Source organism: Leuresthes tenuis, unplaced genomic scaffold (genome assembly GCF_036924035.1).
Source record: "Leuresthes tenuis unplaced genomic scaffold, fLeuTen1.0.hap1 SCAF_12, whole genome shotgun sequence".
Classification (NCBI taxonomy): Eukaryota; Metazoa; Chordata; class Actinopteri; order Atheriniformes; family Atherinopsidae; genus Leuresthes; species Leuresthes tenuis.
The window spans coordinates 24,312,982-24,337,773 of record NW_027325366.1 but is presented as its reverse complement, the minus strand read 5'-3'; the positions used below and the strand labels follow the sequence as shown (position 1 = coordinate 24,337,773).

The following is a 24,792-nucleotide window of genomic DNA, read 5'->3' as shown; positions in this document are numbered from 1 at the left end:
AAAAGTTTTTCATATTGGAACACCCAGTTGTGTCCATGTTTAAACAGTTAAGCTGATGGTTTGAGGTTATATCAAAAGATTCTGGAAGTCCTCCTTCATCATTCCATCCACTCGGTGATATCTTCCATTTCCACAGATGGCAAAACATATCCACTACATGATATCTTCACCACCTCACTTACCAGTTTGTACAGTGTTCTTGGGGAAGCTGGAAAAAGCTTAATGCTCTTCACATACAACCAAGCAGTTTGGCCAGACAACTTAATCTTTGTGTTGACTGACCATACAGCTTTCTACCAGAGTGCTTTTTCCTTTGTACGGGTCACCTTCTCAAAATCTTAGTAAAGTGTGAAAGTCTGGTGCAGAGGGAGAGGAAACAGAGGCAACACGCAAGATGTGAAGCTTGGGTTTGGAGAGAAGAAAAGTTAAGAAAAAAGTAATAAGTACTGTACACTAATAAGGGAAGGGAAAGGGAGAGGAAGGACATGGATGCAGAACAACAGAGAAGAAGAGAGACAGTACAAGTGAGCAAAATATAACGAGAAAAGGGAGGAAAAAAAAAGGGGAGAAGGCAGACGAGACGCATAAAGCAGTGTGAGCAGAGCAGGCAGATAATAACCATCGCTCACGGCACACACAATGACCATAACAATACGCCTAGAACAGGATTTATGGAGCTAATATAAGCGAGGGAGGAGGTAGAGCAGAGGAGGGGAGAGAGAGGTGATGAGCTCTCCCAGACAGGCCTCGCAACATCAGCAGGACGAAAGAACATCTTCTGACAAACAACACTCACACACAGTTAATTAAATACAGTGTATCAGTGAGCAGAGATCCGATCAACAACCACTGATTTGTGTAACATAAACAGCAAAAATGCGCAATTTGCATATGCACGATGATATTGATAGACACACTTTCATTTTTTACATATGCTGCCTTTATAAAAAAATACATGTAAGAGATGAATACATACACATGTTACTCCAACTTAGCAAAAGGCCACTGAGATGCAAAGATGACAAAATATCTGTATCTCCTTCCTTTGGCAAGTGGAGAAGTATACATAAGTGCTTGTTCTTGCAAAACCTAAAGTTGTTTTATAAGCACCCGCGTGCTTGCACGTGTGTAGAAGTGCCTATACAATAAATCTGTACGATTTGTACGTGTCCATGAACATATACTTAACCCAATATAATTATGTAAATTGAAGATCTCACTGGCTTTTGCATTGAGCCAGGTTTTTATGAATGTCATCCTACCCATGGCTGTGTGTGTGTATGTGTGTGTGTATTAGTCCTAACACATCAGCAAGCTAAATTATGTGACAGAGTGAGCAAACAGTGTTTGGTCCAGCAGGGTATTAGGGTAACCAAAGCACCCTGCTGGAAATTTAAATTGCTCTTTCTGTGCACTTAACACAGGAGTCTGTGTGTGACGCTTCTGTATGCATGTGTAGATGAATATTCCTTCCTTCTCTTCACTCTGGGATACCACAAGAATTGACCAGCAACCTTAATATTGTCAGAAAATAAGTACTGAACCAATAATAGTGTCAATACTTAAGTCTGACGAAATGGATAAATGTAAAACCCACAAATCTCCCCTTTTTTCCCCTCTAATTCTGATTTGGACCACCTCCAAAGGCAGAAATAACAACAACAACAACAACAACAAAAAAACATCACAAAAGGCTTGCAGTGTGATGGGCTTCCTGGAGATGAAATGAGCAAGTCAGGAGTCTGCATCACTAACCAACAATGACATCTACTTTAGATCTCTAATGATTACCTATTCTGACCATAACATAACCTCTATTCATGCATGTTGTCATACCTCCAGTCTCTTGTCACAGGGGGCATTTGGCCTATCAAATACTAAATGTAAGCTGTAATGTAATTGCCATGGGCTGAGTGGCTAAAACATGATTGCTGTAATCCATTTGTGTCCCTGTGCTGCGCAAAAGACATCTACTCAGGGGCCAACAGGTTAGCCTTAGTCATTTCCATTATACACGGCAAGACAAGGCACATGTGTCACATCTATAAGGAAATTAGACTACCTGTTAATGTTAAAAACAATGGTCATACGAACATAAATGCCTCTATAGGAGCCAAAATTAAAGAACAAATATGTGTAAAGGTTCTTGTATGGCTTTTTTTCTGTCCTCCTGTCACTTGTCTGAGATAACCAGGTACAAAGTTAGAAGGTATCAAATGGACAACCAAGAAATTAAAAACAGCACATCTACTCCTATAACTACACATGGCATCACCATAAGTGTTCTAACTTGGACCACACACACTCATTTCCACAACTCTAAATTGTAATGACAAAGTGCAAGTGATTGAACATGAAAGACAACACATACCACACCGACCTGCATCTGTCACACATTTTCTCTCTCTATCGAAATGCAAACTGAGATTTTAAGACAATGCCCGGGATCATGGGTGGGTGTACCGATTACAGGTGACAGACAGAAATAAGTGTCAGTGACTCATTCACCCCTCTTTATCTCATTCTTTTGTACACCTGCTACATTTGTAATTTTTCATACCCAACTTTTACATTTTTCGCTTGATGGGTGGGTGGTTTGGCTTTTACTGTAATCTTTCCAAATGCAACATGTTGATACTATGAAAACTATGAATAATATCTCCTAAGTGTAGTCAATGATCCATTAAAAAAGGATGCCCTTTTTTTCTCAGTTAGTTTGCTAAAAATAAACAGAAAAACAGATTATTTCTGTACTTTCTATTGTTATTTACATTCCTTATGGCTTCAAGCTTTAAGGCAGATTGAATTGTGACAGCGTTTAATGACAAAATGTTTCCGTATGATATTCTCCTTAAATATACAGACAAAAACAGTGTTCACAAGCACCCATTAAACTCTTTTTGTAATGGTCAACAAATCAATGCTTCAGTCTGCCACAATATTGTTGTCTGTTGGGACAAACTTACCGGCCCATGGCAGCTCAAAGAGTCATCATCTGCTCGTTCACACTGGGCATCACACTCCACACACACTGACCCATTGGCATATTCTCGGATATCCCTGAGAGAAAAGGAAAGAGAAAGAGGTGGAGCAAATAATTATTTGTATAATAGAACTACTGTGTTCTATAATCGAGACAATGTTCTTGGTCAGTTCGCTCTATTAATAAAATATGGCTCTTTACAGGAATTGTAGGTGTGAGAAGATATGAACACCGAAAGAGCAGCGCTTTTTGTTTCACTTGATGTGGAAATAGAGCAATCAACACTTTTATTTATATAGTCTGTGCTAGCTAATGTAATAAAGTAATCATGTAAAAAAACAGAAAGGAAAAAATAAAAAAATCTAACAGCAACATTTTGTCATTAACCCTGCCAAATATTAAAAGGAGTATATGACGTGAGGGTTTTATTTACAGTTTTCAACTTAAATTATTTTTTCATAATTTTGCTTTAGGGGTCTCAAACATATTTGGTATCCCTGTTCCTGTTGAACAATTCAGTACCTTGAAAATTAATTCTCATGACAGAAAATGCAATGTAACAAGTTTTTGAGAAAGTCTAAGAATGACATGCTGAGCTCTCATCAAAGAACAACCAAAATCTAATTTTCACACTTCCTCACATTTTATGCTTTAGATTGCTCTTTTTAAGAACTTTTCTTATAACTGAACATGCTTAGTAAATTATCCTTTTTCAATCAATAATGTCTGTCTGTCTCAATCCAGAGCAAACATGGAAGATAGCATGTTTGAGCAAGGTAGATAACTGTGGGGGTCAAAAGTACCCCCAGAGTACAGGGGTGCAGTGCCACTAAGGGGCGCAATCTTTTCAAAAATCAATAAAATTAAGTGCTGTGTTATTCAATTTCTGAAATCTGCTTATAATAGTGGAACACCAGAGTGGTCTCAAGAAGTCATTAAATCTGACCACACGGCAACTGAGTTGGCACTTTGCCTTTGTTACAACAGGAGACGGAGAATTAATTTCAGGTTCTGGTCTTCTGGTCAGTGAGGGAATGACAGCAATAGAAGAGGAAAATGTTGCCATCCCAGTGGAAATTAAATCAAATTAGTATTAATTATGCTTCATTTGGCCTTCATAAAACCTTCAAGGAGGCAATGAAGGCAAGTCTTTGTCATGTGAGCAATGGTTGAAATAATAAAGGCTGCAGTGTCGCTGAAGATATTAGTGCTTATAGGACTTGCAGGCTACATAATGTCCTGCGGTCCCATATTTTCTGTTTCTTTTAAAGAAAAAAAAAAAGGGAGCTAAAGTGCATAAATCTCAGTCTGTTAGTAATTTGCTTTCATCCGATTTACTTCCAATATGCCAGATGTACAGTTTTGGAGATTAGAGGAATTGCTGAGCTCTCCTGTTCTGTGGGTTAGCCTTTGGGTGGAGCCTAAGTCTCTAAGTCTCGTGAACGTGTGACCTTAGAGGTCACTATTTCAATCAGTCCTAACATGACGATATCCTGCTGGGAAAACCTGCCTTTTGGCATTCACATGCATGCTAACCAGACACTTGCCACACATCAAAATATTTTTGACTTCTAATCGGAGTTCAAAAATATCAAGGTGATCGTAATGTTATAGCTGGCTGGTGTACAATTACAAACAAAAAAATACAAATTTGGAGTTTACAAGAACAAGCAGAGCCTGCATGTTTGGTATTGTCAATTTGTTGTTATAAATCAGATTTCCAATTTTGCCTTTTGGGTTTTTTTTGTCGTTGTCTTGTGTAGAAAAACTCAAGCTCAATAAACACTGCAAGTCACCATCTTTATTGCATAAGATTAAATAATTAATTAAATATTAAATATTTTAAGAATAACTAATGTAACACAATGGGCTGTAATAGTGAAGGATGAAGGGTTGCATTAACTGAATCAGAGTACGGTGCCAGTTGTGCTGGTGACACAGAAGTTGTGAGTGGTGCTGATGTGCAGGTGGACAGGGAGGCAGGGCGTGGCCCCGTGCGCAAGCAGTGACTGTGACACGCAGTGACACGCCTAGCCCTCCTGCCCTAAAGACAGCTCCAGGTCCTCCTTATTCCTCTCCAACGCTGCCACCAAATTGTGGTTAAAAAGTGGTAACTGTGAACTTAAAAGTGTCTTTTCAGCAGGTCTGCAAGGGAGAAAATAATCTAAAATGTCATTAATAAAACTCCCTGGGGTAGCAGGTTTTCCTACCTTTTTGCTGGGAAAGTAGATAACATCAAGGGACTCTTATTGCTATGACACTCTGCAGGGGTGTCTTTTGTTATCCACCACTTTTAAATTGTTCTTTACGCCCTCTGGCTCTTAACAGCATCCTTTGTAAACAGGCAAATTACGGCTGAACTTGAAAACTTAAAACTTATAGCTGTTCTTGAAAACTTTTGCTGTAGTGTGGCTTTTACCTTATATCGACAAAGGACTACTGTATTTTAGTCAAAACCTTTTCCTGCTCATTTCACTCTTCTTTAACATACTAGGATAGGAACAAGTTTCATCTTCCTGATCTGGTTGTGACATTTTTAATGTAGGATGATTATGGTGTTTGTGAAACGGAGCCTAAACTATCATCACTTAAAGCATGTTTAACAGCTGTTCATTTACTATATTTTAAACCTGGTGCCAAATTTGAGGCCACTCAGGTGATGGGTGGTCCGATTATTCTCCTGTTCTGGGTATGATGATTAGGCTGGAGGGTGGGGCCTTAGGGGTTCCTGTTGCCTTATAACATAATCAAAGGCATTGTAATACCACCTCTGAGCTCACAGATTACTTGACAGCTCAGGCTGATATGCCCGATAAACACCTCCCTGATGGTGTTATAATCCTCTGTGACTTCAGAGGAATTTCCTGTGATGGTTTGATGAATCCTTTTTTTTTTAATATATTTTCAAAATAGGAAAGTTGGTTAAAAATTACATAAAAACCTACATTGAAAATCCCTTTTTCAAAATGATGATCATGTGTTCATTAACTGTTATTAACATTTGCAGGATTGTAGGGTTTCTTGTATAGTAGAACAATTAGTTCTTCATGCTGCATTTTGTGAATTGTAATCAGAGGTTCCTGCAGTTGTTTAATTAAGTGCTATTAAAGAAACAGAGGAGCAGGACACGGTTTGGTGCCAACCTTAAACCTCTCCTCTCAGAGGGGGAAACAAACTATCAACACTTAAAACACCCGATCTGTGTGGCTATAAAGTGCTTTATTAGATTTAGAAAAAAACAAAACATGAAATATACTGAAGTGCATTTCATACAGAGTGTTTTCTGTAATTGTCCAAATTGTCTCCTTTGCAGACAATGAACACAGACAATATGAACATTTGCTTTTCTTTCTTATCTGAAAGATGCATGTTTGATTGTGTTCATGCTGTTGGAGTGAGTTTAATTTGCTCTTGGCATTTGTTACATTTTTTACAGCGCAAGCAGCTGGGTCTGCTTCAGCCCCGTCAATAACTTTAAAAGCATCTTGCTGGTTACCATAGAGCCTTGACAGACATTTTCTACAGCTCTAACTGTATATCTCCAAGGTCTGTCACTGACCATGCAAGATACTGCTGAGAAATCTTGAAGAAGACTGCAGCACACACAGGAGTGATTCCTCTCATTTTTTTTATAATGTAAGCTGTATAGAGGTCATGGCTCTGAAGGCTAATCCACACTGCTACAAGAAAAAGGGTAAGGAAGAGAAACTGAGGTCTAAATCAGCGGTATGGATTTATATTATATATTATATATATTATAAACATATATAGTTTCAAACTGTGATTGTACATGGCTGTATTTACAAGTTGTAATATATAGTAATAAAAAATCATTTTGACTGTAGAGAAGATGAAGGTTTCCCAACATTTCTCAACAATTCAGCTTTAGGGTTAAGTCCCAGTAAACTCCAGTAAAATTGATCTATTTATTCATCCTGGAGGTTTTTTTTTTTCACTTTTATCATTAATCCACTATTATCAAGTCGAGCATTTAATTCATGTCACGCTAATGCCACCTGCTTTTTTGCAAAGAAACTTGAATATGTGTGGCCTGATTTTGTGCTAAACAGAAGAGGAGTCGGAACAGGATCAGCTGTAATTCTGTTTACACCTGGAATGACAAAAGTGAGACCAGCTTTTGGACGACCGAATGGGCTTTTAACACACATTACATATGTACTCAAAGAGCATGGGTCCAACTGATCTGTGTTCTGTGTGTGTTGATGCCCTGTCAATTTGCTTAGTGGTAATCTATTTGGCAGAGAAAATGAGGTAATTGTAGAAATGAGGAAAAAGCTATTTTCTGATTTTATCTTCACTTTTATATTGTTTTTCTTGGCTTACCTAAAAATGGGTATTTACATGGTTGAAATAATACTCCATCTACTGTGATCTTTTTTGGTTTTGTTGTGCTTAATGTAAGTCAAAGCTATACTGGAATCATTGTTAAATAAAGGAAATCTGTTATCTGTTTGGGCATGCCATGCTGCCATGGTAATACATGTAAAATAGAGACACTTTCAAAGTGTTGTCAGAGGAAAGGGAGATAAAACATACACTAGTGGTTGAAGTGATATTCTAAACATGGTACTTGTTACATTGAACGTCTGTTTTTAAAAACACAGCAGACTTTCTGAGTTTCAATGAGATGTTTTTGTCTTTTTTTAAATCAAATATAATGATTCAATTATTTACAAATAATAACATTCTTTCTTTGCATATATATCTTAATAAAGTTCCAACTTTTTTTTAAGCTACGCTGTATTTGAAAGGTCTTATGTGTAAGAGGAATATCTTCTTTTCTTTTAGCTGTCATCAGCTGTGGATTGCAAAGAGAACAGTTGAGCACAATAGATTTATTTCTTAGACCACTCCCTTAGACAATCCTTAGCAAGAATGCTACCCAGTCTAAAGCCATGGACACATTCATCTGTCACATTCAGTACAGTGTTGATCCACTATAGCTGAGAGTATGCATGCATGCGTGTGCCTTTCTTACCCTTCATAAAGGTTGCAAGAATCCACACAGGTTCGTCCACGACTGAAATACCGGCAGGACAGGCACTGGTCTGGGCCGGGACCCCAGCATCCAGCATCTGAACACAGTGGGTCGCAAACCATATGCTCCCTGGCTGCTCAAAACACATACACAAAGGTTTGTGAGAATAAAGGAAATGATTGATGCAGGGTGCACCTATTACAATTCAGACACAGGATGATCTTGACATTTCTACAAAAAAAAAAATGGTATCACCCATGAATAGACACAAGGTTAGATGTACGGAGGTACAAGAGATTTGGGAGAGCTAAATTTGGAAATTAATCATCCACATGACAGCTATTCATTTGCCTGTAAAAGCTGGTCTCTTATGGCGACAACATTCCTAAACAGAGTTAAGACTAACTGCAGCAAAGGAGAGTTGTGTGGGTCTGAGGAACTAAGCTGTTTTTCCTCATAAAGAAAGAAACTGTCAAACACTACCCACTCAACAATAACAGTTACCCCACTGAATAAACTGAAAGACGGTCCTATTGGTCCTTTTCAGAAATAAAAAAGAATCCTCACATTTTTAAAAGATCACATGAATTGACTCAATTCAGTCAAGGGCTGTGGTAACAGTTAATTCTGTGTGGATTCTTCCAGCTTTTCTTAAGCGTAGCATGAGCACAATTCTGTGATATGGGTTCGGGTGTTGTTAGCAAAAAGCAGGGATCTGTGTTGCTTCATTAGAAAGGTGCTGAGCACACAATGACAAATCACCACTGGGACCCAAAAAACACCTGCAGATGCCACATAGATTTGGTAATTCAACCTTGAAAAAAAAAAAATTCAAAGATTCTTTCTGTCTCGCTCTTTCTCACAGTAGCAACCAACCCAGGCTTTCTCTGGATCTCTTTGCTATATTTCTTTTCTTGTGTCCCCCCCAGCAGTCAGTTCTTCAAAGGTTGTCACATTTGAGAGAATTACATTGATAAAATGAAAACCTTAAAAAAACATGGTGATGGGAACTATGGATACGTTGGGAACTTTGAGCATCCCCATTTGAGTTTCTCTTCTCTTTTCTTCTCTTCACTTCAGCTTGCTACAAACATTGTTATAAAGAGGCCCCTGCTGTTTCCACTGTACTGGCCCGATGTAAGCCACAGGCTTTGCCTCTGTGTCATCCAAACTCAGAAAATTCTGACAGAAGCATCCAGATACACAAAGAAGGCAAAAATCAAGTGTGCCTTTTGAGGGCAGAAGATGAAAGCTTTGCCTTTCACAAGACACAAAACTACTTCTGCTGGGCTTCTAGCACCATGGGTAAACTGACCAGGCAGAGAGAAATGAAGAGAAGGAGGAGGGATGGGTGCTGAAGAAAAGACATTAGCTGTGCAGCAAGATCAAAAACATACCAACTTCAGATGTGTCTGAAATGACTGGAAAAGAAAAGCCCTGACATGATGGAGATGTGTGAGCAGAGTTTGATAATTATTAAAAGGGCATTACAGAAGGACCGGAGGAAGGGAAGATGGAGAAAAGAAAGTCAGACCCATAAGTGAAATAAATACTCATTGGGTAAATGAAAAAAGATGAGTTGTGATTACGATCATTGGGCTGGGAGGTGTTAGAACTAAACACCTCCCCTAGATTACACTAAAAGTGAATAATTTGCTTCTGTCACGTAGAATAGGCAATTTCTGATGCTTAATGCACTTCCATTTTTGCTCCAAGTAATACTCACTTGTGTGGAATTTATAGAGCGCTGTCCTCATACTTAGCATTTTGACATGTAAGAATAACTCTGGTGCTACTGAAGACATTACAGTTGTCTCATATATGTACATATATGTGTAAAATCATAAACACATGGCTGATGTCAGATTGTATCTGAATTTGGGATGAAGTGACACTACTCTGACTAGTGGTTAGAATTTGGGTTGTTTGGGTCAGCTAGCACAGTTGATACAATGCAACACTAAGCACAGAACTCTAGCATTGGACCCATCTGTGAGACCCTTAAATCTATCCACACACTAAATCAAAGCATCAAAGACATATTCTTCATAAACGCAGCTGCCACCTCAGTGACCTTGCTGCTAGATTTGTCAACTTTTCAGATCCTTTCGTGAACTAACATTAAAAAATGTGCTAAGTGGCAATCTTCTAGTTTTTGTTCATCTACTGTCCTTGGAAAGAAGCTGAGGTCTTAAAGGTCCACAGTTACGCTCAGTAAGCTTGGGGCAATCTTCCTTCAGACTTGCAGGCACAGGGAAGTAAGACCTCACACCCATATATTCAAGATAAAGGCCAGAATGCAGACACACTCCAACTTTTACAAATCGACTTTGAGCAGGTGGATACAGTCTCACTTGACCACAGTCTGTTCAGCGAAGGGCAAAGGGGACAAGGGTCAAATGTGGTGCCTCCACAAGTAGAACCAAGCATGATTACGGTGATACATTCTTTCTGGCTTTATTTTAACATGTTTCCCAATATCAACATGAAATCCCCTTTTTTTTTTTTTTTTTTTTTCAAACAAGGAAAATGTTCATTTTCTCTGGGACCGTAGCGGTCTATAGACTTTAGGAGACCAACCAAATCTGCCTTGTGAGATGTCTCTTCATTTCAATCTGGGTCGAGCCACACAGGAATAATGTGAGGTCAAACGGAGGTAGTGCATTAGGATGAATGATAAAGGTGTAATGTGTGCTGCTCTAAAATATGCAGCAAGGCTAAGAGGAGCAACATGGCAATGTCAGATAGACAGTCTGCACACGCCCACTCAAGACCTCCTCTGTGGGTTTATATTCCGGGAAGAACTGTGGAGACATTCCTTTTAGAGTTATGTCTAATAGAGTCCATTCCATTTGGTATGCTGATGTTAGCGCACTTCATGATGTAAAGTGTTGAATAAATATGGTCAGAAAACAACATGTCTGTACTCTGGAACCATCATTACAAAAGAAGGACATTTTAACACAAATTAGCAATCAATCAAACTGTGACTTTTTAGCCAATGATTTGACTCGATGGCACTCCAATAATAAAATATAAATGTAAACATGCCTTATGTTTGCACACAATAGTTACCAAAAACAGATGGTGCCTAAGAAAGATAGCTTTAATTTCAGCATTTATTTGATTTGATCTATTTTATTCATTTATTGGTTTAAAGACAAAATATTTAGCTATTCTGTTCACAAACAGCATTAATCTGAATGCTCACCGTCAAATTATAGTGCAATTGAACTTAACTGATAAGTAAAAAGTAGAAACAGCCAGTCTTGAATAGCACAGAATATTTAAAAATGAGCCTGTCAAACCACAGACAGAAAGATCATCAGCAATCAGATCCAAAGTGTTCTGCTTTATGAGGATAAAAAACTTTAGCCTCACTGTCTGAGTGGAAAGAATCGACCAACTTTTTATTCTTTGGTAATTTGAATTGAATTTAAGTGTTGAACCCTTTTAAAAGAGTGGTGCAATTGTATTTATTTAACTTTAATCGGGTGGATATATGAAAGACAAAATGTGCAAAGTGGCTGCCCTGGTTTTAAGTTTCTCAAATAGCCAAATGACGTGTGTGTATCATTAAAAATGCATGCATTTTCATTTTAAAAAGAAAAAAGAAGAAAAAGACAATGAAATGCTGACTCCTTCTCATAAGCCATTTATGCCTTTAGTGGTCTGGTACCTACTCTTTTACCAGTGTCTGCTAGGCTCAATTATGCTTAAACACACACATGGACAACCATGTCAACGATTCTGAAATCACCCCTAAAGTCTTCAAAACAACTAAAAAGTGTGCATGCTTGTGTGTGTGTGTGTGTGTGTGTGTGTGTGTGTGTGTGTGCGTGTCTATGCTCAATTCCAAGGAACTGCCAGGGGAAAGGAGCTCAGTGAACGGTGAAAAGGGCCAAACTCAATAATGCAAATATTGCCTCATTAATGAAGAGCATACATAAATAAATAATGCCTGAACACTTGCGGCAGCGATGTTACAAAAAGCTCCTCAATTTTTTCGAAACACAATCATCAAATCAGTTGTTTGCCCGATTTAGTTTGGCCAAAATTGTTACTCACTGTATGGTCCTCGTTGTTACTGATTTGATCATGGAGTTAAAGGTTTTATGTCTCACCTTAAATTGGTGAGACAATATGGAAACAGAAAAAAAGTAGAGTCGACAGGTAAGTGTGTTTCTACTGTTTTATGTGTGATGCTACTGTTGCCATCTGTGGTGGCAGAGTGAAGCTGTGGAGATGTTCAGTTTCCCAGACAGAAAATGGTCTGTCCTGAAAAACTTGGTTGCGTCTGTGCAGCCCGCTCCACAAAAACATATCAAGTACATTTTCTATATTTTTTCAATATGTAATCATTTGGTAAATGTAAACAGCTGCACATCTGATGTTAGATTGGAGACTAACACATCAGAAGCGTCTTACAAGCCCTTCCTTACATTCTGATATCAAATTTATGTCATACTAGTGTTTTAAAAACAGGACTAAACACTGTAGCCCCAAAACTTTGTTAGGACTATGTTTAGATTGGGATCACTTACGGAACATCCAGCATGGAGGAGGCCTCTATTTAGACTGTACATATTGCAGATTTTGATATGTGGTTTGGGCACAACAACAGATCAAACGATATGGGATGCATTTCTATGGCCATTCTGTTAGAACGACTTTGTGTTAGAAGATAAAAAGTAGTTGATATCATGAACAGATTTGTAACAACTGGAAATCAGTATAAATAATGCTGAAAAACAGTATGAATACTGAGATAAGCAATTTCTTAACAGTTGTGTGGTGTGATATGCACAGATGGAGAAAATATCAGAAACATATTTTCATTGTCCAGTCGTATCAGATGTCTGGAAAGAAGAAAACTTGAAAATGAATACATTAATATATTATATTTATAGAAAAAAAAACACATTTCTCTTTCGGCACGTCTTTAGCGTGAGTGTTGTCTGAACTTACAGCACTCCTTCGGGCTTCGGTTGTTGCGGATGAGAACCTTTTGGTTTGTAGCGCCAAACAGTCTTGTCCAGTTGACAGTGTTGTAATAGCAAAGCTGGCTGTTCTCTGCAATATGGACATTCCCGGCACTGATCTCTCTTAGTGACTGAAGCTGCAGTGATGAGATGCCCTGCTGCTTTAACACCAGCAGAGAGATCCCACTGAGAGGGAAAAATAGGTGGAGGGTGAGAGGAAGACAGGGCCAGACAGCAAAGAGGGAAGGCGCGAAGAAGAGTTGTTGAGATGAGGTGGATGAGATGCAGCAAAGAAGAGGAAAAAGAGAGAGAAAGGAAAGAGACAAAATTGATGGTGAGTTTATTTACAGGTTTATTTTTTTCATTTATTGGACATAGTCCAGCTTTGCTTTGTTGAATTCTCACATGGCCTCATTATAAAGTTTTAATGCATCCAACAATATTGGTTCTATTTTTTTTTCAACATACCACCTTATTAAGAGAAATGTAACACCATGTGGAATACATTGCATCAAATGATTACGTAAAACCGCTAGTTAACCGCCATTATCAAAAGAGAAATGTTGATATATCCTACCCATGATATATCCCTACCAACTTTATTTGAACTTTATTTTAAAGAAATAGAAGTTTAAAACATCACTGAGGCTACCAGTTACCTTAGCTGTGGTCTCATTTGTCAATAACAATTGCAGTACATGATAATCAAAACAGCATTATATAATTTGTTTGTTTAGTTTCTTTAATATTGTAATGTTGCTGACATAACAAAATTAATATATTGCATCTATTCAACTTTAACCAAAAAATATATTCCTTGTGAACAAACTTTGCAATGTGCTGCCGTAACAACATATTTAGTGCATCGTTCTACCTGCCTCTCTCTTTCCTTTCCTACCTTCAACTTTCCCCCTATACCCCATCTGCACAGTTTAAATGTGACAAGAGACCAGTGGGGTGTCAGAGCCATCAAATAGACAGAGAGTATGCAGGATCAAGCACAGGGCAAAGGTGGGTGGCAGGCTGCAATTTGTACTGCAGCCTGCTGTTTCCATCTGCGGGCAGGTGCGGTGCAAATGCACATACTGTCACAGGCACACACACAAACACACACACATACACATATCAGCCAACGCTCATGTTGTTTTCATCCAAATTCCACTACACATTTTTATAGCACTTTTTCAAAAACAGTGAAATGTAATTGATAAATAATTGTGCTCTATCAGCTGGGTTAAAACTGCTAAGGTCTTAAATGTCAAAACGAAACCATTACAAATGTTTTCCAAGCACAAAATTATTTGGCACTAACAATAGCGCTTGGAAAACTATAAATGTAGAACACTTAATCATAGAAGCCAGGCCAACCTCACCATATTTAATGTTAATATACAAATTAAACCAATAAAATAATATCCAAATGAATAAATCAGGTGACGTTAAATGCCATTGCTGCAGTGATGTAACTATTGACCACAAGAAAATATCCTTTACCTAAATGTCGATAAAATGAGTAGACATTCAAGTTAAAGTGATATGTTTAATTGCAATTGGTAAATAGACTAATAATCAGTTTTTTCCATATTTTCGGTGTACTAACTTTATGTTGCAGATTTAAATAATCTTTATTAGAATTATTACTTTAAAATAATATCATTAATAGTAATCGTGGCTGTAGTGTTGTTCTATTGTTGTCCTGTTTTGTTATCTATCTATACCTAATATCTTACTAATGTACCCTTATAGCATCAGACATGCAGGATTTTAAACTAAGTGCTAATTAGCCTGTTATTGGTGCTTTTAAAAATAGCATTTGATATGTTTACTATTTTTGACTGGGCATAAAATATTGGTTTATGATATTTGCAAATCATTGTATTCTTTACATTTGCTTTTTTTTTTTTAAATTTAACACAATGCCCCAAACCATTTAGAATTGGGGTAACAAAGCACACTAAACATTCTAAAAGAGCATTATTAAAGCACAGCTGTTACATTATCAGATACCTGTACAACGCTCTTCCTCCAATAGTTGCCAGGTTGGAGAAAACATTCAAGTCAGTCATGTTGTCAGGCCAAGACTGGATGTTCAGGTACCCTAAAGGGAGATACACACAAACACACACACACACACACAGGTTATAATGTGTCACCTGTACAGACAGACTAGAATAAACATGTCTATTTCACACAGTGACAAGGATGAAATGACAAGGGAGAAACGGAGTCTCTCTAGAATTAGTGATATTCCACAACCATGGCGACCGCACCACCTGAGTCCCATTAGAAAGCAGCCAAGCACATCTTAGCCAAACTCATGTTATCGGCAAGACAGATCCACAGAAGACTTTGGTGCAAAGTGCAAAGTCTGCCATATCAATATATATATTTTTTTTAATTCTCCGCCTCTCTTCTGTTGAATCATTTATAGGATTAAATGAAAAGCTAAGAGAATGGCTATGGCTCATTTAGGATTTTTAATAATGGATTTAAAAGTATGAAATATTTAGTAGTGGAACAGTGGGTGAGAACAATCCCCAAGCCAACACCAGAAGACAAACAAAAAAGTTGGGATAAGGCCATGAGAGCAATGGAAAGGAATGTTGTGGCTGTGATGGGGTGTATAGCACACTCTCCAATCAATCAAGAGTATCTCATTCCTTTAATATAACTTGAGTGATTTCCTCCCACAGATGCGTAAATTTGTTTATCCAAAATTGGCTTGTTGACAAGAGAGCAATAACCTTCAACTGGATCTTTATCAGTTTGTGGACATCGTTTGGTTTGTTCTGTCAATCCCAGATGAGCAGCAACGGGTCTGAACAAAAACTTATTAACACCATTTGATAAGGAAAAGTTTAAAAAAAAATTAAAAATATACATGAAAAAAAGCTGGTAAGTCTTAGAAATCATACACAAGGGCTTACGCAAATGAGCATGAGCGGATGTGAAATACACATCCTCAAGCTAGAGCCTTATGTCTTTTGCAAGAGCACAACAATTGCAAACCATTGAATTAATTAATTATTATTAATTAATAAACAATAAATATATAAATCTAAAGAGATATGAGTATGAACAATGATATCAGATATCTAAATAATTCTACAACTGGAAAATGGTTGTTTCTTAAAGCTATTTGCAGTTTTGGTATATGTCTATTTTGTTTGCCATGCTGCTGTTTATGATACTTTGAATGCGTTTTATCCCAGACAGCAGTGCTATGGAATAGTTAGCACTGTATCTGTTGACATTAATAGTGTTAATGTCTCCTACATCCCCTATTTACCCTATATACCCCTATTTGGAGTTGAACTGGGAAACTACACATGTTAAGACCAGCGACTATGGGTTAAAATAGCTTTAAGCTTGATTTAGGAAACAATGCTGCAGTGGTACCAGACTACTTCCCACAGCTTCAGTTCCAGATTGCAAAGTGGAACAAAAAAATCAAAAAAAGATTAGTGTGGGGACGTCAGTCATGAACTTCGTACACACAGAGATCTGTAGAGATATACAAGGCAGCCCTTAATGTTGATCACTTTGACTGATATCTAGAATGTTGACCCCTTAAGTAGATTTACCCAGACCAGCAAGAAAATGGGTCAGAGCCTGGCCAGAGGGAGCCACTCGAGCTTTACAAGATTGCTTTGAACTCACAGACTGGAGCATCATCACAGACATTATTGTGCTGAAGTGGTGAGTAGGCACATAGCTTAAAACCAGTGATATCACCATCATAAAATGCAAAACTGTATGCCTTAGCCACCAATGACAAAAAAAGGTAAATTTGCTACCCAGTCAGCTGATAAGGAGACAAAGCAGCCCTGAAGTACAAATATAGAGGCATTTCTACAACTGCAGAGGAATGAGGCACATTGGGAACGCAGGTCCAAATGAGCTCAAAGAACAATGCCTTCACTGATGACTCTCTTTCTGAGACCTTAGCCCCTTTCAATGTCCATTTTGAAGCACTGAGCAGAGTACCAGAACAACACTCATCCACAACCTAATGAACTGAGTCATTTGCACTCCACCTAATTCCACACACACAAAAGTCACTAAATTTAGCTGATGACACAAACAGTATTCAGGAAAGAGATGAAGAGCCTGCCTTGCAAGTGGACAAAAACAAAAACTATCAGTGTGGTCTGAAAAAAAAGAAAAAAAGATCAGAGAGAACGTCAGAGAGAAGTAAGTACAGTAATTGGACTGTGTTTAAAAAACATCTCTAATGCTGCTGTACCACCAACATTAGATTCTTGGAAGAATCTGCTTTTAAGGAAGCTAGAGCAAATAGGATTGTCCCATTTACAAGTAGTTTATCAAAGAAAACTTTTAGAGAATTTAACAGATTAAACGCGTTTATTGGCAAAATAAGACAAAATCTTCCTCCCAAACATCACCGCATGGAGCATGTAGGTGGATATGACCTATAATGACATTTGAGACAATTTAACCTCTAGTGGTTGTGAAAGCAAGTGCAAGTAAAGTGTGAAAATGTTGTCCATGTTAGTGACGGTCATGTTGCAAAAATAATCTATTTAGCCCTCACCATGATAATTTTCCAAACTCTAACTAAGTATCTTTGATTTCTAACCCCTAACAAAGTGATATTATTGCCTAAACCCAACAAAGAAGTGACAAAATAATGGTCACATTGTAACAGCTGTCATACCTTGGTCATTACCACATTGACTGAAAGCTCTGTGTATAATGCATCATCCAGCATTCTCCTCTCCTACTTCCTAATAACTCATTTGTGGAAAGACTTTAGAAGGATCGGTGCTCTAGTTTGGAAAGCTCACTGTGGTTTCATCCTGCAGCTTGTTGGGGCGTTACTTTACAAATACCATTATGGGTCACATTTAAAGTTTTGATAAAAATGGTCATTTAGTTTGGAGTGCTTGCTGTAAAATAAAGGTTTACAGCACACATTATCACTATACACCTAAAAGTAGATTTCAGCTTTTCAATTCAGGCAAGATTAATTATTGCAACAGGGGAAGGAACAGTCCATGGGAAAAGGAGGAAGTATGGAGTCTCCTCATTTAACAATTTAACAATCATGCTGGTGTTTTTCAGAAAGTAGGCATTCTTCCAAGACTTGATTGGCTAGAATTAAATTTTGCGATTACTTAATTTACTTCAAGGCACATGGACTGAATCTTCCATAAAAAGAAGATAGTGAAGAGTAACCTTTTCAACCATGGATAGAGAGATCTTTGAAAAATAGGGTTTTGTTGTTTTTTTTTTTTTTTGCCTTGCCTTCTTTGTTTTTTGTGCTTAAAATAGTCTTGAACAAATCATTAACAGTTGTACTGTAGCAAATATGAACAATATGAAACGGTATTACTGATTTATACTGACAATCTTTTTTTGCTTTATGGGGACATAGCTTGGTTGTATCTTAAGTAAACTAGGTGTAGCACAGGAAGGAGTAAGTACAGTTGTCCAATGAAAATTAAATGTAGTAAAGTATTTTATGTCTGTGTTCGCAAATACTGTATCTTAACACAGCTACATTTCCAATAAAGAGCTGCTCTTAAATTTCTTTTCTGTCTAGAAATGAATTTGAGACTGAAAAGTGACCCATTAAGACAAAGTGTGCAACTGGAATCCTTGTAAATGCACTGGACAACTAATTTTTTTCAGTGCACATCAACATCTGATAAAACCACCATTCACTCAAGTTAAAAATGATATCTGTGCTGTGATATTTACACATCCCATTATCACTCACGGAGAAAGTTAGAAGTGAGAGAGAAAAGACTCACACACAGCAGAGAACTAGATCCTACCATCATGGAGCTATATTACTGATTCTATTATCTGACTAGAAGCTAAGGTTTAGCCTTAAAGTCATATGATTTTCTCTGAGGGGGTGAGTAAGAGGGTCCCAGAGTTTAGCTATTATCATGTAAGGATCCTGTGCAGGCATCAAATCTAATTAGCTAATCATGTCTTGCAATCAGAAAAATGTCCAGCTATTGAAAAATGTTGTCAAATGCCTACAACTATTCTGCAGAGATCTCCATTTACAAAAATAAATAGATTCAATAAAAAATAATTTGAAAAAGAGGACAATGGCCCCTGTGATGATTTCTTTGAGAATCTTCAACACTGAACTGTCACGTTTTATGTTTTGACATTCCGGTTTTCTGGTTCTCACCATGTTTTCAGTTTCTGGTCATGTTTTTTTCCCCCTGCCACTTAGTCTCACTCAAGTTACCTGTTTCTGTTTACAGCTGCACGTCATGACCAATCACCTCCCCACAGTATATAGTTTCCTGCTTTCCCTCATTCATTGCAAAATCGTCAATTCACTTACCGTCCATGTTTCATGCCACGTTTTACCAAGGTTTTGCCACCATGGCCACAGTATTATTGTCCATAGTCTTGTTAATCATAGCCTTGTTTGTTATTTAAACCATAGTCATAGTCTTGTTTAGTTTCTTGTTATTTCCTGCCACAGTTCTTTATTGTTAAGTATTTTGATTATCCGGCTCAGCCGCACTTTCTGTTTTGCTGTTTTGCCTTTGGAAATAAACATTTTGAGTTTTTTTTAGAAGTCTGCATCTGGGTCCTCCCTTCCTGCACCACAGTCGTGACATGAACAAGGTTATGGCCCAACAGAGCATTACAAATTGTACACATTGCAAGATTGGAGAGCAAAATGAAAGACTGGCAATAGGTCTTTAATGAGTGTTGGGTTCCCTTAACTGCAGAGAATTAAATCAAATATACATTTCGGTGAAGGCACACTCGTTGGACACAGTCTGTATATCAAAACATTCTAACACCTTATCGTCAGTATTATGAATAGACCAGGTACCATATGCTGGTCCATACTGTCCTCATGAGTGATACCGACAATGGTCACCCCACTGAATAATAAAACTTATAAATATAACTCAGCAGAGACACAGCAGCATACTTTAGGGACTACTCAACTTTCAACCTTTTCAAAAGACACTTCTGGAATCATAGCATTACATTGCATATGTCCTCATCTAGGCAGCAATTAAGTCATATCTTGTCTCATACCATGGTCTGGATGAATAATCAGTTTGTATTGGCTGGAGGGGGTCCATTAATCCAAGAGAAAGTGCTATTACAAAGTCATGCATGTGCAGTGTTCACACCATTCTGTGCCGCCTTAACCTTTCCAAGTCATATCTATGGTTTGCTCTATTTACTTAGGGAGGGTATGATTGTTCTAGATATTAGACAACCCTTCATGTGTAACAGGGGGAGCTGAGTTGTAGCATATCCTATACAATAGTGTAAGCAGTATGTTGCCCTTTGAGATGTTTATAATAAAGGATTAAGGAGTTCACTGCCTGTCAGATGGTTCTGGACTGCATGTAGCTTATTAATTCCTGATAATGGACACTTTACATATTTATCTCATATTTCAGTGCCTTCGCCTTCTCAGCTCTGACAATGAGGGATTTTGTTCGCTACACCAGTAGTGGTTCATGTTCTGCTGAGAACCTCATTAACAACACGCCAGTGAGCGCAGAAAATTGGACTGTGGAAGCACTTAGTGAAGAAAGCCATGAGCTCACAAGCAAAGGTTAAGAGTGCTTAAGTTGTGATGATTACATTCTGAGTCCCAATACTGATAAACCTGCTTATGCTAAATTACATGAGTTGATTGCCCACTCTTTGGGTGAAGCCTGACCTGGTGAGATGTCTTTAAAGACATTTCAAGCAAAGCAAGAGTCAACAAAATAAAGACAAAGGAAAAAGAAATGTGGAGAGAAGGATGGGAGTGCTAGTGTGGAAGCTGTCCTCCTTTGCAGCTCATGTGAAAGCTAGAGCAATGTTAGTTGTGACCTCGGGGTCATAGAGGCACGTTGGCTGCATCTATCAGACGTCACGTTCTCTTGACAGCTGGGAGAGACAACAAGCTGAGCTGACACACGTCTGACTACATGGCCACAGGATTATGCTCCATCAACTGCTCTCCAACTGCTTCCACTAACCACAAAAAGAAGAAAACTAAAACAAAAAAAAAACTCGGAGAAATCAAGTTTTTCATCTGGTCTGATTTAACTTAAATTACTGCAACAAGGATATATCATGTTTCCTATGATAGTTTCATATTTCTCTCCAAAAAGCCTCATGCATTCAGAAGCAAATGCTCCCATAATCATTCCTTAAATGCAGACCAGCAATTTTGATCTGAAATTCAAGCTTCTTTGAATTCCCATCCTTCAGAGCTATGAAAAAAAGCATGGTTTTCACGTCTTGCCTATTGTTTGTGCTACCCAGGTGCCACTTCAGAATAATTCCAGTTGCAAGGACAGAGCTCAGGCAGCAAATCACCTGCTCTTATGTGCTTGAGCAAAAGGGCAGCTGTGGACAAAATGTGCACCTAATTCTCTGGACATTCTCCAGTGCTCAACTGTGAAAACATATTAGGACAGCAACCAGTTACACAGTAATGCCTGAGACTGCTACTAACCACATTTGACATCTGTGATCTTCTTGCTAATTTAATATTATGAAAAAATGCTCAGTACATTAACGAAGATGATATTTTTACACATAAATGATAGCTGCATTTCAAAAACAGAACTTCTATATTTGTTCAACTAAAACAAAGTACTTTGTCATTGTTTTATGAAGCTTCTGCCTTTGTAAATATTACCAACAAATTCTAATAGTAATATATTCTAATTTAGCTGGCGAAGGTGACATTACCAATGAAATTTCTTTTCTTCTTTTTATGGCATTTTCAAATGTCTTGGCTGGAAAGATGACAGCAAACACGCAGCTCAAAAGCGACAGTGGCATAGGGGAACTGGAGGATTTACCGATGCGCACCACATATTCTGGATCTTTTCTTCATGGTGCGTGAAGGGGGAGCTGGGACTGAGGGACTCAAGGCTAGAGAGCCCACAAGGGAGAAGTAGCAGTGAGACAGAGGAGACTGAAGACTCATATGATATTCATCTTATACTGCAATGTCTGTCCTTGGTGTAGACAGTCTCAAGGGGAGGGGAGGGGGTGTGGATGACTTAAGTAAACACATACACAGAAGAATTACTCCGAAGCACCAAAAATGGTATATGCACTTTAGAATGGCAGGAGAGCTCATTAAAAGAGATAGAGTGGAGGATAAACTCTATTTATTGTCTTGTTTATCAATTCATATGGGCAGACTTGTGTGGCACAATGTATGTACTCACCAGTAATTTCACGAACAGTGCGGAAAACGTTCAGTTTTTCTGGGTCCAAAGCTTCAATGTTGTGATAGACGTCCCTGCAAATGACAGTGGGGCATCAAATCGACATGTATTTTCAAAAAAGAGGAAAAAGAAAACAGCATATGCATTTTCTACTGCATAGATAACACAGCTAAGGAAAAATGAAAAATGAAATCTATACCAGCAGCCATTGAGTGAGAGGTTGGGTACAATCTGGATGGGTTGAAGGTCAGGGCCATCAAGAGGCAAATAAGACAAACAACCATGCGCACTCACAGTGAGTCCTAGGGTCAGTTTAGAATCACCAATTAACTGAGGATGCATGTTTTTGGCCAGTGTACCTAAATAGAACCCACGCATACACAGAGAGACTAATAAACTTCACAGAAAAACACCCCAACCAGGGTTCTAACGAGGAACTCTGCCGAGAGGCAACAGTGCTAACCACCACACCACCACGCAGCCCTGGAATACAGTGACATCCTTGTAAACAACTTCTTCAGATACCTTCTAAATTTTTACACTCCACGGAAAATTTGCTTTTCCCTTTCTATTGTTGCAGTAGCATATGAACACATACAGGTGTACTCTGAATATCAGCTCTTGTCTTACTCTCAGCAAATTCTCAGCATACTCACATTTCAATTGCCTCACTGGTATAAGTATTTCAAGTCATTCAACGGATTGTTGTACTGTCCTACTTCAATTTTTATTCATATTAGGTGAAACTTATTGTAACAAATTTACATCAATCATCAAATACATTGAGTGGTGTTTATGTATCCTAACTAAAAGGGATTCATGATGAAAGTACTTGCTGTGGGTGGGAATTACATTTACATTTGTAACAGCAGCAAAGTTGCATTTTGAGTACATGACCAATCTGTGTTCATAGCAGTATTTTTTTTTCCTTTTTTTTCTGTGGAACAAGAATTTAATGCACTGAAGTCCATCAACAACATTAGAAAAGATGCTGATGATTTGTGTCTAGCAGTTTGTTTGCAAAACTCCAAAAAAAGAAAGAAAGAAAGAACAAAAAAGAAAACTGTTGCATGAACCAACAAATCATTTAACACATCATTCTGCAAGTTTGCAGACTGATCCAAACTCACCACACCAATTATATTGTGGAGTCTTATTCTAAAATACTCAGCTGCAATTTCTACGTTCAGTTACTGCTGACTTCAGTGAGGTTTGCACAAACTATTTCTGACATCCTGGTCAGAATGCTAAATGCTTACTTCGCTCAGTATTTGAAAACTTGCAGTGCAGTGAGCCACAAAGGTGGAATGGACTGGTTTTGAGCTATTTTCTATTGAGAACAATCAAGTAGAGAAACTGAGCCTCAAGCAAATTTGTCTTACCTTCGTGGAGAAAGATTTATTGAATGATGTTAAAAAGCTCTGCTTGACCTAGCTGTGCACCATATTGTTTATTACATAGTGTAAAATTGTGCAGGTTGAGCTACATCTCTGTGTTCTCATGCTACAATGATACTAATTATTCTGGTGCAGAAGTGAAGGATTATGCAATTATTGCACTCTAATATTAGTACACGGACACTCACAGGGATGATTTTGTCCTGCTTTTGTTTTGTTTTTCTAGTATGTCTGTAATGAAGAAAGAGGTTATGTATGGTATTCATAACTGATTCTTTGTTTAATGCACAGGTGGAATACTGATTTACAACAAAGATGTTTGCAATTGTCTGGACACAAATCTCTGTGTGAATCAACTAGAACATGGTGTTCTTTTATTTTTTCAATACTCAAAACACTGTTTTCAAGTTAATGCAAATTTTCTTTCAGCCTTTTCAGAAAAATACCTAAAGATCCAGTGTAGTAACTTTTCACCTCAAAAGCCAAATCACTGTCAGTCTGGCCTTTATCTGATTAAAAACTGGACTGTCCAAACATGATTACAGCTCCACAATATTTTGGTGCATCTTTTAACTTTCTGGTAATATTTTCTCACCCTTTTATTCCAGTGATGAGGAACACCAGGTTGCCATTGATTTTGGTGCAGTTGACAAACTTGTCAATGTTGCTGGAATCCACAGTCTGAGCTGTCTGGAGGCTTGCTGTACCAATCCCATCACATGCTGTGCAGCACGCAGTGCAAGAATAAATAAGATTAGATTGATTAAAAGCTTCAAATATGTCGATATATAAAAGGATGTAGATTTAGGTTGTGTGTGTACAATGTGAAGTACTGGCAACCCTCACTATGAACAGTAGCTATCTCTCCTGTACTTGACATTAAGTAATCTACAATCAAGGTATATATATATACAATCTGGTGAATAACTTAATACATTTCCAAATAAATGGAGAAATAGAAAATTGCAGTGTAATTATAATATCTGTAGTTGCAATAGTTTTAATTTCAAACACATTTTAATTTCAAACATCTGATTTACCTTTGGGGCAGATGTCAGTACACGGGATGCACATCTTAACGCGGTTCTCCTCCACCTCCATTTTGTTACTGGGGCAAGCTCTCACACAGGAGCTATGGTCCACCACAAAGTTATCTGAAAAAAACAAGTCGTTGTAAATGTCAAAATACGATGGATGCTTTTTGTCACACAGGAACACAGCAAAATAAGTG

At 37.9% G+C, this 24,792-nt stretch overlaps 1 protein-coding gene across 1 annotated transcript in view; it reads right to left on the bottom strand.

Moving 5' to 3' along the window:
• LOC140319551 (receptor tyrosine-protein kinase erbB-4-like) overlaps positions 1 to 24,792 on the bottom strand; it is a 277,450-nt gene that overhangs the window by 62,468 nt on the left and 190,190 nt on the right. Inside the window, exons 8-14 of the mRNA XM_072397222.1 lie at positions 24,602 to 24,715; positions 24,157 to 24,283; positions 22,165 to 22,238; positions 14,972 to 15,062; positions 12,951 to 13,150; positions 7,983 to 8,115; positions 2,967 to 3,060 (exon numbers count right to left, since the gene is read on the bottom strand). Coding sequence (XP_072253323.1) covers positions 2,967 to 3,060; positions 7,983 to 8,115; positions 12,951 to 13,150; positions 14,972 to 15,062; positions 22,165 to 22,238; positions 24,157 to 24,283; positions 24,602 to 24,715 — 833 coding nt within the window. The remainder of the gene's footprint in view (positions 1 to 2,966; positions 3,061 to 7,982; positions 8,116 to 12,950; positions 13,151 to 14,971; positions 15,063 to 22,164; positions 22,239 to 24,156; positions 24,284 to 24,601; positions 24,716 to 24,792) is intronic.